The 15,539-nt window shown below is 36.9% G+C and overlaps 1 protein-coding gene across 3 annotated transcripts in view; it reads left to right on the top strand.

The window, feature by feature from the left end:
* The window catches only part of LOC126272513 (venom dipeptidyl peptidase 4-like), a 301,501-nt gene that overhangs the window by 217,804 nt on the left and 68,158 nt on the right, over nt 1-15,539 (top strand). For all 3 annotated transcript variants that reach the window (XM_049975414.1, XM_049975413.1, XM_049975415.1), the window contains 3 exons: nt 49-140; nt 2,135-2,215; nt 2,459-2,511. In XM_049975414.1, the coding sequence (XP_049831371.1) occupies nt 49-140; nt 2,135-2,215; nt 2,459-2,511 (226 nt within the window). The remainder of the gene's footprint in view (nt 1-48; nt 141-2,134; nt 2,216-2,458; nt 2,512-15,539) is intronic.

Raw genomic sequence — 15,539 nt, 5'->3', positions numbered from 1 at the left:
TTTGTGAACTTTCAAGAATATTATTAAAAATTTAATTGATTGTTTCAGATTACCAATTTCTGTACAAGGATATTGATAACAGGCCTGTTCTGTACAACATGTTCACTCATACTGCAACACATCTTATCAGGAAACTATATGTAAGTATGTTAAAGTTGTTAGCACCTCAAAAATGAAAGTAAAATAAAAACTCTGACAATATTTGAGACAGAAAGGATACATATCATTTGTGGTTGAATTTTTATTACCATTAGTATTGAAAAATTCTCTGGTATCCTTCCAAAGAGCAAAACAAATGTATAGCACAACAGAATTCAAATAAAAATTAATAAAAAATATAAAAGTAAGTTTACGGAAATATACTACAAATACAGATGCACAGTCCCTAAGGAAATAATGGCCTGTAATTATTCTAACTGTAATGGTCTGTCTACCACAATATTACAATGCTGTGCTGACTAGATAGCGCCACACTTGATGTATCTTTGCACTCAGTCATTGATCTAACCATATTTCATGACGTACTCAGCTAATCAGTACCAATATCTATTTACAAAGGTGAAGATTAGCATATCACACCTAATTATAAACACATTTTTCTCCTTACATTTGTTTTGAAAATAATTTGAGAAAGCTGCATGCAATACAGTATAGACCCATTTTTCCAAACAGGACATGTTAACTGCTATATGGTGGACTTAATAAGGGTCACTCACTAGAGAAAACCATATAAGTATGGAGTCCCAGAGGGTTCAGTATTGATTCCATCATTCTTCTTAACCTACACACATGACCCTCCAATCACTTTAAAGGACTCTCAGGTAATTATACTGTTGGCATATGACAAAACATACTAACCAAAGATCCAAATTCAACCATTCTAAACACAGCTTAGGTGACAGCTGAAGAATTCTCTTCAGAAAGACAAATATTTCACAATTTTGACCAAGTAAGAATGATATTAAAGTATCAGAAGTACATACTAATTTCTGTGCAGCATGTGTAAAACACCAAATTACATTCCATGGGGGTCCAGATAATACCTCATCGAGTATGTTTTGTACTTGAAAATGAGAATGTTTATTTCCTTCATTTCTTATCTCCAGTTACCTTATGGAGTTATCATTTGGGTCAGTGCACTTTAAATGCATTAGGTGTTAATCCAGAAGTAGTGAGCAGCATAGATATTGTGCAAGTACACAGTCATATATCTTGCAGAGGCGTTTACAAAGAGCCCAGATTCTTGCATTCATATCTCAATACATTTTCTCTTGCATGCTGTTTGTAGGTACCAATAAAATCAGCTTCAGCTGATCTCTGATTTACACAACTTCAATAATACTCTTAAATTTGACATAGATTTTGGCTTCTTGCCTATAGTTCTAAATGAGGATTCTGCATTCTGGTATAAGTCTTGAATAAGCTCCTATCAAACAAAGCAAGGAATTGGGAATTTCTGAAAATTCAAAGTAAAAGTAAAAACCTCACTTGACAGCCATTCTTTCTACAAATTATCTATCTCTGCCTAAGAACTGAAAATCCCTATTAGTTGTGTGATGAATAGCTACATTCAGTGTGAAAAGACATCCTATAGCATGCATAAGACTGTTGTTATGTTGTATCAATGCTGTCATGTAAATATTAAGAATGAAGCAAGTCATATTTGCCAACTATTTAATTTAAATGAGGAGCCAGCAGCTGTTTTGGTGACTTACCTATTAATTTTACATTGTTTTGTTTACTATGGGCAAGAGAAAATGGAATATGGCAGTTTAGTGTTAGTTAACTGGTCATACAATGTGTAGATTTTGTTTTTGATAACTGATTTACTTTTTTAATGTATTCCTGGGTTTGTTTTATATCCTTTTTATGGTGAAATTTACAGAACACTGTAAATCAATTAACCTTTTAAATCTGCTTGCTGCTTACTAGTCTTCCAAGCCTCTCTCTGACTTAGTGACTTTTCTTTTTTAACATAAATGTTGTGCCACTTCAAGCTCCTTCTGTTTCATCAATTAGTAAGCAAGGCTCACTTCTTTGACTTGGACACAGATAATACTATGGGTTTTAATATTCATAAACTAAGTTACAAGTTTGCTATTACTGAAAATAAAAGCTATCTTGGTTTTCGCAGTTGATACCATTGGATCCAGATGTCAGCTACGAACTGTCTGGTGATCATCGATTTTTACTGGTTATACATAACAAAACTCAGGTATACCATAAATAATATCCTCATACAATATTACTTGAATTTTTGTAATTTTTGCAAAAGACTTGTAAAACTGCTTATAATTTCAATTATATTGAGTTTTAAGATTGTATTAAAATAAGATTAAAAATATAAATTTTATAGGAAATTAGAATGAATGCAAATTGCGGTATTAAGCATTCTCAAACTTACTGATAGGCTCTGCACATAACTGTCTTTTTATTTGGGATTTTTCTGTGTTTTCAGATTCTGAAACATTCACGTCTTGCTCAGTATGAGATTGTTAACATACAAGAACAGTGAGTAACCTATTTGACAAAATATTATTTTTGTCTTAGCATTATCTCTTTTATGAAATGAAAAAGCCAAATTATCATTTATTAACTGTTTGCTTTAGCTCCCATTAAATACCAGAAGAAACAATTGTCCAGTACTGTGAATAGAAATATCAGTAAAGAGTTAAACACTAAGATATTTGAACTAATTTGGAGTTACATTTGTATCCATAAAATTCTTTATTAATGCAGTGCCAGTCCAACAATAGTGTGTATGAGTTTACAGAATATTAAAACAGTTTACCTTATTTTCATTTTGAAATTAATTTTTCACCATATCACAGCACTATAATGGACATCAAACCTAATTCAAATTAATTACAAATTAGTGGGTAGGTATTTACATCTGTCTTACCCAAAAGCAGGCCTCACATAATGAAGCAATCATTAGAGACTTTGAAAGAGTATTCTGTGGTAAAGATCTGACAGTGTTTTTCCCATATACACCATGGGGACAGATTTGGAATTGCAATATGTTTTAAAGAAAAATATGCATGTCACATAAGCACTTATATTTGTTCAAGAGGCACCACATTATGAAATACATGAAGTTATTTGGCCCTTTCCATAGTATGCACACATCATGGATTTGGGTAAGTATGCCCACTGCACAATGCATTGTTTGGAGCAGAGAATGAAGCAGAGATTTCTGCTTTCTTTCATTTAGATCATGCCAAAAGAGAGGATTCCAATACACATCACCCCTAAATGCTGACATCTAGAGAAACATAGGTCCCACAATGAACTGCTCTGCATGCATCTCAGATATCATACAATCAATGATCTCAATGAAGAGAGATGGTGAGAGAGACAAGTGGCTCTTAATGGAAACAACAAAATGAGTGTTGCAAAGGTGACATACATGAAAATCAAAGAGGATAGGAGACTGGGGTGGGGGGTGGGGGGGGGGGTGGGGGGGGGGGGGGGGGGTTAGTAAGAGGTTCGTACTGGGGAAGAATCATGTGAAAATAACAGGAGGGGAAAAATGAAACAATGGTTAAAGGAGTGGTAAGGGATCTAGCAGAGGCTTACACCAAGGAATTGTGAGAATGGGAAAATATAAAGGAATATATAGTTCATAGAAGTTAGTATGGGGGGAGGGAAGGGCCCTAATGGCATGGGTACTGCAGCAATTGTTGAAGTCATTGCTATTGTGGTTTGCAGCACAGTCAGCAATGGACAGTTGAGTTTGTGGTTAGCCTTAATCTGCTAATGACTAGTCAAGCAGTTTGTGGTTGGTTGTCACACCCACATAGAACATACTGAGTAATTCCAGCTCACCTGGCACATAGAGTAGGAAGATGTAGGTACATATGACAGGACTTGCACTTGGGACATCTACAGAGAAATGACTTACATGATGTGAGATTGTAAGCAAGGAGCAGATATGGATGAACAAAGATAACACATAGTTTGGATTCATGCTGGAATATTACTTAATGAGGATAGAGTAAGATTTTTAGTCATCCCTCATTTCAGTGCATGATAAGTAGTCAAGCTCTAGTGAAGGATGTGGTTCAGTTTCTGAGGCTGGGGTGATGGTGGTAAGGGGAATGCTGATCAGTGACTAGTTATAGTGGCATGATGTTTGTCATATGCAGACTTTGATGATATTGATACTCATGGTTTTAATTAAATGAGTGATGCAGAGATGTTAATCAGTTGTCTTCTTTGTGCAAACAAGATTTTTGGGGTAAGGGCTATATATAAAGACAGGCATGATGATATTTTATAATGATGATAATTGCATTAAGGTTCATAGAGTAAATGATCTGGATGCCAATAATTATTTAGTTAACTACAAGATAGCTAGTTAGACAAGTACCAGTATAGTAGTACACATTGCTATTTGATTAGCGCACTGCATATTTGAGAATTTGCTAATTTATGTGAACTCTTAATTGACTAGCATGCTATCTAGCTTTGTAAAGAAAGATTCAGTTGCTTGAAACTAATCTGGGTAATTAAGGGAAACTTAATTAATGATTGGGGGAGGGGGGGGGGATTTTTGTCCTAACTTCTATAGTGTAGAAGCCAGGGGTGGTTGGTCTCTACAGTGGATAATGGAACTGGCCTGTCAGGGGTCATTAAGCCAGTAGTTCACCAGCCTAGAAGAGATACTGGTGGTGTAGCAAATGGACACCTGGTTGTCATCTGAAGTTTCAACATGAAAAGAGAGTTGTTAAAATATTCATTTATTGCTCATCAAACCACAACAATTGTGATAATCCTCAGAGAAGCCAACAGACCCAAGGTGTAAGCTGTACACAGTCAGTGAGAAGTAGTTGCAGTCAACAAGACACTTGTTGTTGCTGGTCACTTGCAGCATTGCTTGGCCAGTCAAATGATGATAGCAGTGACTCGGCAAGAACACTGATTCTTGGAGTGACCATGACAGCAGCCAAACAGTCTAGAGGCAGCTCAGCAGTTTGGAGCAGAGAACCAGTTGAGTGTGCAGAATCATGCCATTGACCTAACATGAAGGTGCTGACTCTCAGAAAAAGTGCATGCCAATGCATGTGGAGACAGCCAGCCAGGAGTTTACCCACATGGGGAATGGCAGCTGAACAGCTGCCTGGCCCTAGGCTTGAACTGTAGACCACAACAAGAGGTGACTAGCAGTAGCTGAAGTAGTCCTGCAGGGGCCCACCAATTGGAGGGTGCTAAGTCAGCAGCACTACTTTCAGTGTGAACAGCAGGGCTGAAGGTAGCAACAGCAATATCCAGTGACAACAGCTTGCAGACTTGTGTCAACTTGAAGACCGACATGGACCTCTCCTTGTAGCCGGAGACTGGTCACTTCATGTAGACTTGTGGACACACAGGCTATTGTAGATCTACTCCAGGACTTGGTGGGTGAAAGACTGCAATACCTCTGACTAGAAATTAGGAGTATTTATATGGGCTTGTTCTATCCCTGTTTTGCTAATGCATCAGTATCTATCAGTGAAGCCATAACAGAATCATGGCTCATACATGATGTAATCAGGTCACTCATGCCACATCAGCTCTGCTTTTCTGCTGCATCAGTAAATTTATAACTCTGATCCCCATGCTGGACCAGACTATGTGGTAACTACTTGATGACAAACAGTACTTGTTGTATCAGCAGGCCACTCCTGATGTAAGTGCTGGCCAGCTACTACCATGAGCCTTTTGCACTAACCATGGTCACACCTTTCTTTTATTCAGCTGTGCCAAGTAAATTAGTTTTGGTTCAACATGCTTTCCTTCTTCACAAGATCTGGGCTAACAGATTGAGCTCATGGAAGATCTGCAAGTCTCAACACATATCTTACAAGTTGACAGTTATGTTCAGTATCCTGAGTATTTCTGTTACACTAGTTCAGCTGAAACCAAAAGATTCATTAACTGTTCCTTAATGTAAATGGTAGTTTATGCAATTAGCCTACTGTACCGTTCTTGTCTCTTCATGGGAACATGATTCCATTGAATCTTCACTTACAACCTATTGCAATAATATTATCAAATCATCTTGTTTTGGTAAATTGCTCAGCAATCATTAACAGTAAATAGCCCCATCGGATGTTTCTCATGCTTGGCATTTCTCCTTGTTTATCAGCTTCTTACCTAATTCTTAGTTAACTAGTCATTATTTGTTACAGACAAGATAATCCACTGGTATTTGATGTACTGGGAGTTCATGCTGGTGGTCGATTTTCCACCAGAGGTAGATGAAGGTTATACAAAGCAGAATCAGAACCACAATGGTCCACTAACTGAGACACTCACAGTTATCCTGTTATGGTGTTGCATATCTAGATATTGCTGTACATGCTGGAACATTTGCTTGACATTAATATGACCCCTCTGTGAGTCTATAAGCTCATCCAACATATGGAGGAGGTCTGGTTTTAGGGTGTCTTTTAGATATATCATGTTCTGGGTTGGCAACACATCTAATGGTTTTTCTGGCAGAACAAATAGGGCTGTGTAAGGTTCATTATGATTGATCCAGTAATGGTAGCTGGGAGACAGAATGAATTGCCTGCTCTATCATAAGTTGTAGTATTAATTATTCTCTCACTATTGTGAAATTCCAACCTTGTCATTCCTTTCAGCCAAACCTGTTTGTAACAGTTCACTGTTACTATCTATGAAACAAACATAGAATAAATCCATTACATAAAAAGCCTTTGGAAGTATGAGAGTGATGTCAGAACATCCCTTTGGCATCCCATTGCACCTCCATTTCCCAAGAATAACTCTATCTCACATGCTCATGTGTTTGTCTGGGCCATCTTGGTTGGTCATATCACAATCCACCATCTCTGGCAAAGATTAGCAACACCTGTTGTGTTTTCACCTGTACAGATTTGTTCATGATTTCCCACTTTGACGGGTAGGGGTGAATGATGTAGCTCTGCTGTTAACTGCTGTTGCACCTTCTGCAGGCCAGCAACAAACTCTCAGGAAGACAGCAGTGTACATGTTGTACAACCCCCTGTAATACTGTCACATCCACTCCTACACTATCCACTATTCCCTGCAGCTGATGCAATGTGTTACTCAATTCCTGAATAAAGTTGCTATCTGCTGTACCAAATACTTTCTTTAATAATTTTCCATCTGAACCTAATCACCTCCTCTTCTATCACAACAATGCACATGGTTTTAAAACTCTTACTTGGTGCAGCTGATCCTGTACCCACTGAAATGAGAGTCACAATCCTTGATATTCTCTCTGTATTTAGCCTACTATTCATTTCCTCTCAGCTTTGAGATGCAGCTAAGTGAATATCTCTCCTAACCTTTTTACCTCATTTCTTATTTCCCATTTGATGTAAGTTAGCTTTGGCATCTGCTAGTGGGTGGTTAGCATGACATCCTCCAGCCTGGAGAACAGCATCCCTGCTTTGAGATGTTGCTCCTGCAGTGCATCCACTACTTCTCTCCCAATGTGGTGCACTATTGTAAGAGTTCTTAGTGTTAACACCACTTGGATGAAAGAAATTCATATTGATCTCCTTCTCCCACGCTTTCCCTCTTCTCTCTGAAGGCTAGAAGTACCTGGTTCATCATAATACAAAGCATCATATTAAAACAACATACTCTTGTTCAGTTACAAACTAGCTTCCATCCTATTAATACAACAATGCAAAAATAAAATACTTCATTATAACAGCCTCAGCACATTAAGACAATGACAAAACAGTCACACATTTTACCACAAAACCTTTTAAAAATCCCACACAATGCAATATCTACTGGCAAGATCTGAGACTAAAAGCACTTCATGCAAATTATGCTTGCTAGTTTGTCTCTTCTGTCTTCCCTGTTTATCTTTTGGTTTCTTCACAGGCCATGACTATGGCACTTATAGTAAGGCTAAAGTAGCCTTAAAAAGCTAAACTCATCCTAAATGAACAATGGAAATTCACGTCATAAATTTAACTTCACATTCACAGGTGATGTCACCTATATGAGTTAATTTGTCTCTTGATGCTGTGTAAACATATTTTTTTGCATTTTGCTCTGTGGTGTGTAGGAGCTTCCTAACATGACCCACTGACCAAATCTATATTCAGGCAACTCAACAGCACAGTGTCCCATTTGTCTTCCTGCTCAAGCGCTATAGCATGCACGTTCTTCACCCCTTTTCATACAGCTTACAAAGTCTTTGCAAACTCCTTTACTGATTTCCCATTTTTTCCCAACTTTAGGCTTCATCACTGCAAAAGGTGACAGCATGTTTCTACCATGTATCACCTTGTATGGCTGGAGCCTAACACTGTCATGCACTTACGAACTGCACACACCTACAACATAGGGTAGGTAAACATTCTAATTATTGTGATGACTGTACACATAATAGCTTAACATTTTGCCAATAGTATGCTGAATACATTCCATTTTTCCATTTGACTGAGAGTGGGTGGGACTAGTTCTTAGCCTCTAGATTCACAATAAATGGCACAGTTGCTCAATTAACTCAGATATGAAGATGCTGTCCTGATCTTTATCTATTCTGTCAGGAATGCCAAATTTTAATAACTAGTTGTTTACCATTGCTTGTGCCACTGTACTGACTTGTTGATTTGGAACTGCAATCATTGCAACATAATATACCTCAAAGTGATCTTTGCAGTGGTATTTATTGATAGCTGAGATCAACACATTGTGCACTTGGTATGCAATTTTTTACATACTGGTCAACATTTAGTCTCCTTATTCTCCATCAGTATTGTTAAGATATTCTGCACATAATATTCTTTGTGCCCTCTGTGAACCACTAACACATTATCATGCACTACCTTTGGCACTTCGTCCCTCAGAGCTGTGGATACCATAACACACAAGCCGCACTTCAACATCCAACACTATAGTGCAATGTGCATAGGAAACTGTGACTGCATCCTAAATAACTGGCACTCCAAGTCAGTAGTCTGCACATTTGCCACTCTGTAAGGGTTATGCCAACTGCTTGTATGACCCCAATCTCTCTGAATAATCTATGACCAGTTTTGTATACTACTTCATAATCAAATTCGCTTAAATTTTAATGGCTACTGTTTAATCTGCTCAAAGGCTCTTTCAGCCCTAACTGCCACTCTAATGCTACATAGTCTGTTATAACTTTGAATTTCCCACAATGGGGAAATCATTTGCCAGAAGTTTGTTCATTTAAACTTAAACAAGGTTTGGAAACTACTGTGAGTATCTTCTCCAGAAGTACATGATGTTGCCTAAAAATTATGAAAAAAAAAAAAACAATAATTTCTGGCTACCAATTATAATGTAAAATAAGTAAAATTTTTAACTGTAATGTAAAATGTTTCTTATTTGGTTACATTAAATAAAACAAGCTAAATGAATCAGGAGCTAACCGGCTCAAGTCACATTCAGTAATTATAGTTAAAATGTCCATGAAAACGTAAGGGTGAAATATATATGGCTGTTGAACTTTTGTCAAACTAAAAATATAGAATCTAGTTACAGTGCTTACATGAACTGTTATAGGGTATGCTTCATGTTGCAGGCTGATACTGTAATAAAAAAAGTTCACTTATGTAATATTTATCTTTCGCTGCAATGATGTACTATTGTAACAAACAAATAATAATCTGTGTTGCTACCAATATTGGACAGCATAACAATGTCACAGAGGGACAGATAAATAAAAATGGAAAATAAAAAAGTACCAAATATATTTAAATAAAATGACTATTACATTTTTCCATAACATGTAGGTATAAAAATCTGTATTTCATCAAATAATAAATGACCTGCTTCTCAGGTGAAGAATTATAGAGGAAATTAATGCTCTATTATGATATTACAAAATATTCAAACTGGTGCCCACTTTTAATAAAGTAGGCTATCAAAGAGTAATGCCTTCCAGTGCAAATAATGGAAAATATTATGACATCAACTATGAGTTGAACAATGCTTCTGAAGAGGTAGTAATGTTGACAAACAAGGTACCATGGCAAAATATTTATACCTTTGCAAGTAAAGGTTTGAAACCATTAAAGAAGCCTTGCAAAGTAACCACCTTTTGTGGCTACCAAAAATGGACACTCAAACTTAATGTTTCTTGAAGTTTGTAACTGAGGTGTGTATATGTTAGGTTAATCAAATCTTGTAAACAATGTGGCCTAAACATAAATATGCTTAACAGTTTGTTTGTTTGCACAAAAAGATGATGTAACAGTGACTGTACAAAACCTGAGACAATACCAGTCATTCCATGGTTGTTGCCACTGATCCTTATATAAGTTTAACTATCAAAATATGAAAGCAGTCATTGTTTCAAACATTAATTTTGAAGTTTACAGTTAAACATTGATTGGTATTTTAAAACAAGTCACATAATTTAGATTTACAATTTGTTACAATCTTCCCAGAATAATTAACATGTCAAAACATCTGCAACCAGAGTTATAGAATATTTACAAAATTAGTTTGAAATGAACAAATTAACCATAAATATATCAATAACTAATTATATCCATTACAGGAAAACAAAGTCACACTCTGATCTGTATCTCAGTATATAAAATAAAGAAATTGTGAGAGTTGCTACCACAAAATTCTAAGGTGTACATATAGATGAAAATTTAGACCGGAAATCCCACATCCTGGCTCTTTCTCATAAGTTAAACTCTGCTTGCTTGCATTATGTGTTATTAGCTTTGTATGTAGTAGGGAATGTAGCAGAACTGTTTACTTTCTTATATACATTCTGCTATTAACTATGGCCTCACCTTCTGGGGTCATAGTAAGAAAAATCTCAAAACCATATTCACTTTACAAAAACAAGCTGTTAGAATAATTACCAATATTTCAAGGCTAACTCCTCCAAAGCAATTATTTCAACAGCTAAATATTCTACCTTTACCATGCCTCTATATACAAAAAAGCGTAATTAATGTAAAAAGAAATTTTGACAATTTCCTCTCCAACTCAGATCTACATACTTACAATACAAGAAAGTGCAATGGCATTAATATAAAGAGCGTTAACAAGGCTTTGGCACAGAAACAAACAAACATACAAGGAATTAGACTGTATAACAAACTACCGGTAAAGATAAAAGAAATTTAAAAAAATTGTGTTCATTTAAAGAAGCAGTATTAAAATTTTTAATGACCAACTGCTATTATAGTGTAAACGAATACCTGGAATAGCTTCATACAAAACAATTAGATTTATGTACTCTGTGCCAACAGTAATTTTTATTTTACTGTTGCTATGATCTAAATAAATAATATGTACAAAAGTGTTAGAACTATTATGTGTTATATCTACATATAAACTGTGTATTCCATGTAAAAAGTCTTTCTCATACATTAATGTAATTAATCAAAGTTGTACATACTATTTCAATGCGGCCTGATGTTGTGTAGTGTACTATGCACATATGTATTTTTATTGTGTAGAGTATTGTTCACCCTTTGTGTGTGTGTGTGTGTGTGTGTGTGTGTGTGTGTGTGTGTGTGTGTGTGTGTGTGACTACTACTACTACTACTACTACTACTACTATTACAGTTATCGCCAAGTTATGCAAAGCACCTTTTCACAACAATGTTTAATATAGAAATCTTAATAACTTTTTTAATACAAATTTTATGGTATTTTAATATTACCATGGATCCTGCATCTTTACATTTACCTGAAAAATAATTTCAATCAGGTTTCTATGTATGAACATTGTAAGTAAAAGTTTAACATTTATTTACATTTGTTGTACTGATGTTTGGATTGTTGCTATATTTCATTGCATTTTTATATTTCGTCAAAATTGTGTTCCAGGTATTCTAGTTACATCAATATATTGAACTTATAGTGCTACAATTTATGCTCTTGTGTTTGTACTACAATGTGTAAACATTTCGAGATAGTATCGAATACTTCAATGTGGTCAGAATCGCAGTTTTCATTAAGAGTAATCCCATTCTGTTACAGTAAGACTGTTTACAGCTGTAACTATTCAGTTAAAAGGGGAACACATTTCCTTGCCAAGTATCTAATTCAAATATATCTAGTTTTCATTCTTTCTTTTCTCTGTGCGAGATCACAATTTCATCAGCTCTTTTTGGATTATCACCCAACATTAGCATTGTTCTGTCAATGTAGAACTATGCACATCGGTACCTTTTCTACCTAAAAGTTGTTCTTTATATCTAACATTAAATGCCCTTCCAGTGTCTAATGTAAAATCCTGGACATTGACTGCATGTCATTTTGTAAACACCTTAGCTGCATAAGGGGTCATTTGGAGTTTTAATCATATGAATTATTTTTTTCTTTAGATAGTTATCAGTGGAGAATGTCACTTTTCAACTATATTTTTAATCAACAGTGATCTTATTCTTTACAGTATATTGTGTTTTATACTGAAATGTACCTTTCATTTTCACTCTTTCCATTTCCACAGTTGCCTAAGGTGATACTGTGCCTCCATTTCTTATTTTATTCTCAGAAACTTTATCTGCTGTAGGTGGTTAATATTCATTATTTTAGGCCACAGCTTTAATTAAATTCATCTCTTTTTATATTTTTGTCTGTGGTTAAAGGTGTTACTACTGCATGATTTATGACTGAATGAAAAAAAAATGCAATTGTGGGATTGAGAGTGCATTGAATCAAATCATATAATACGACCCATACTAGCCACTTTGCAAAATATATCAAAACTTATTTTGTTTCCTGCAATCACAAGTTTGGGATCGAAAGCATTTAGTTCACAATGTTCATTTTGTAGCTTGTTAGTACATTTAATTTTTCATAAAGTGGAGATGCTGATTCATGATAGGCACAACAAAAAGAGCAACACAGTTGTAGCTTTTGGCCATTAAGGCCTTTGTCAATAAAAGAGACACACACACACACACACACACACACACACACACACACACACACACACACACACACACACATATATATATATATATATATATATATATGCACACATACACTCCCACAAACACAACTCGCACACACGTGTGCAGTCTCAGGCAACTGAAACCACACTTCGAGCAGCAGCACCAGTGCATGATGGGAGTGGCAACTGGATGGGGGTAAGGAGGAAGCTGGGGCAGGGAGGGTGATGGATAGTATGGTGGGGGTGGCAGACAGTGAAGTGCTGCAGTTTAGACGGAGAGCTGGGAAGAAGGTGGAGGGGGGGGGGGGGGGGAGTGGTGGAAAGGAGAGAAATAAAAAGAAATTCAAAGACTGGGTGTTGCAGTGAAATGATTGTGTAGTGCTGGAATGGGAACAGGAGGGGGCAGGATGGGTGAGGCCAGTGACTAACGAAGGTCGAGGCCAGGAGGGTTACAGCAACATAGGATATATTGCAGGTAAAGTTCCCACATGCACAATTTGGAAAAGCTTGTGTTGGTGGGAAGGATCCATATGGCACAGGCTGTGAAGCAGACAGTGGTTACAGCTTAGCTTGTAAATCACATGACTGGTTTCGCAAATAGCCCTGCATTTCATGGGATAGGTGATATTAATGACCGGACTGGAGTAGGTGGTGGTAGGAGGATATCCGGGACAGGTCTTGCATCAACGTCCATTACAGTGGTATGAGCCATGAGATAAGGGATTGGGAGCAGGGGTTGTGTAAGGACGGACGAGTATGTTGTGTAGGTTTGGCGGATGGCAGAATACCGCTGTAGGAGGAATGGGAAGGATAGTAGGCAGGACATTTCTCATTTCAGGGCAGAAGTTTGGAGATTTTATCACAATGGAGCCTAATGGATCAGCAATCCAGTTAATACCTAGAACCTAAGGAAATTTGCTACAATTTACAATTTTTAATAAACTCACTAATCCACATGCCTCTTTAGGCAGTATATCAGCTTAACCTTCCATCCTTTCTCTTTATGAATATGTATACATTTAGCACAAATAAATTATACAGGGATTTGTAGATATTACTCTAAAGATAGTGTTTTTCAGCATTTTTATTTTTTCCCAAAGTGGACAAAATTTTCATAAGTCATAGGGAATGGCAGGCTTTTGATTTAAAATCGCTAGTCAGCAGGAAACTCTAAATGCTTCATTTACAGGTAAAGTGTTTTACTATGAAAAGTTTGTGTCTCATTTTTAAAAATTAGAGAACTTCACTCAGGTATGAAATCTTTCCAAACACTCAGGAATAACGGCCTATGTTATGTGGCCTACAATAGTAGCTGTATTCTTTCCTGCAGCTTTCCCTTGTTCCCAACAGACCTTGCATTTTCCAGCTGGGTTTGTTTTCTTTTCTGTTGGTGGTAGTTTCTTAGGAAAATGATGGGCTGTGAGTCTGTCTGCACTTGTAACTCCAGATGTGAGTCTTTATTTAGTTCCACTCATCCTTTTTGAACCAATTGCTTTGCTAATTTACAGATAAAATCTGCTAATGCACACTTTTTTGATATTTTTATATTGTCAATAATGTTGGCATTCATAACTACCCTCACAAAAATATGGAAGAAAACCTTTTTCCACCATTTTACAGTCTTTTGCTGGAAGGGATAGGCAAACCTATCCTGTTCTTCATCACGGTTCCAACTCTCAATTTATTTCTTGCCCATAGTTCTTCAAAGACTGCTGGACTTGTATAGAATCTATCCATGTATATCACATGCCATTTTCCCAAGTAAGAAGAACATAGCCTCAGCAGCAGGGATTTGACAGAATTGTCAACATTTCCTTTTCGTCCAGTATAAACTTCAGCATTGCACATACAGTTTTATCCCATATTTCTCTGGTTTGTCTTTCAAATAAGCACATAATCCAGTTCTCTCTCGAAAAGGACATACTGCTTCATCCACAGTCCGATTTCATCATGGATAAAAGACTTTACTGCATATTTCTGTGAAAAAGTCCCAAATAGGTCTTATTTTATACAGAGGGTCATGGCCTGTTCTTGTTGAGGTATCCATTGAGCATTATTGTGCACATGCAGCATCCTGAATATGGCAAAACATCTGTCTTGTGACATTAGCTGAGAAGCAAATGATGAAGCAAGCAGGTCTTCAGACCAATAATCCCTAAGTTTACGTTTCTTTACAACACACATAAGCAAAATGATTGCAAAAAATTAATGTACTTCATGTATCCTCACTGCTCTGCATTTCTTCCATAAAGATTTTGGTTTGACTCTGTTCTGATGGCAAAGTTCAGAAATACACTCCTGAAACTGGAAAAAAGAACACATTGACACCGGTGTGTCAGACCCACCATACTTGCTCCGGACACTGCGAGAGGGCTGTACAAGCAATGATCACACGCACGGCACAGCGGACACACCAGGAACCGCGGTGTTGGCCGTCGAATGGCACTAGCTGTGCAGCATTTGTGCACCGCCGCCGTCAGTGTCAGCCAGTTTGCCGTGGCATACCGAGCTCCATCGCAGTCTTTAACACTGGTAGCATGCCGCGACAACGTGGACGTGAACCGTATGTGCAGTTGACGGACTTTGAGCGAGGGCGTATAGTGGGCATGCGGGAGGCCGGGTGGACGTACCGCCGAATTGCTCA

This window comes from Schistocerca gregaria, chromosome 5 (genome assembly GCF_023897955.1).
Source record: "Schistocerca gregaria isolate iqSchGreg1 chromosome 5, iqSchGreg1.2, whole genome shotgun sequence".
In the NCBI taxonomy this organism is placed as follows: Eukaryota; Metazoa; Arthropoda; class Insecta; order Orthoptera; family Acrididae; genus Schistocerca; species Schistocerca gregaria.
This window is presented reverse-complemented; position numbering and strand designations above follow the sequence as displayed.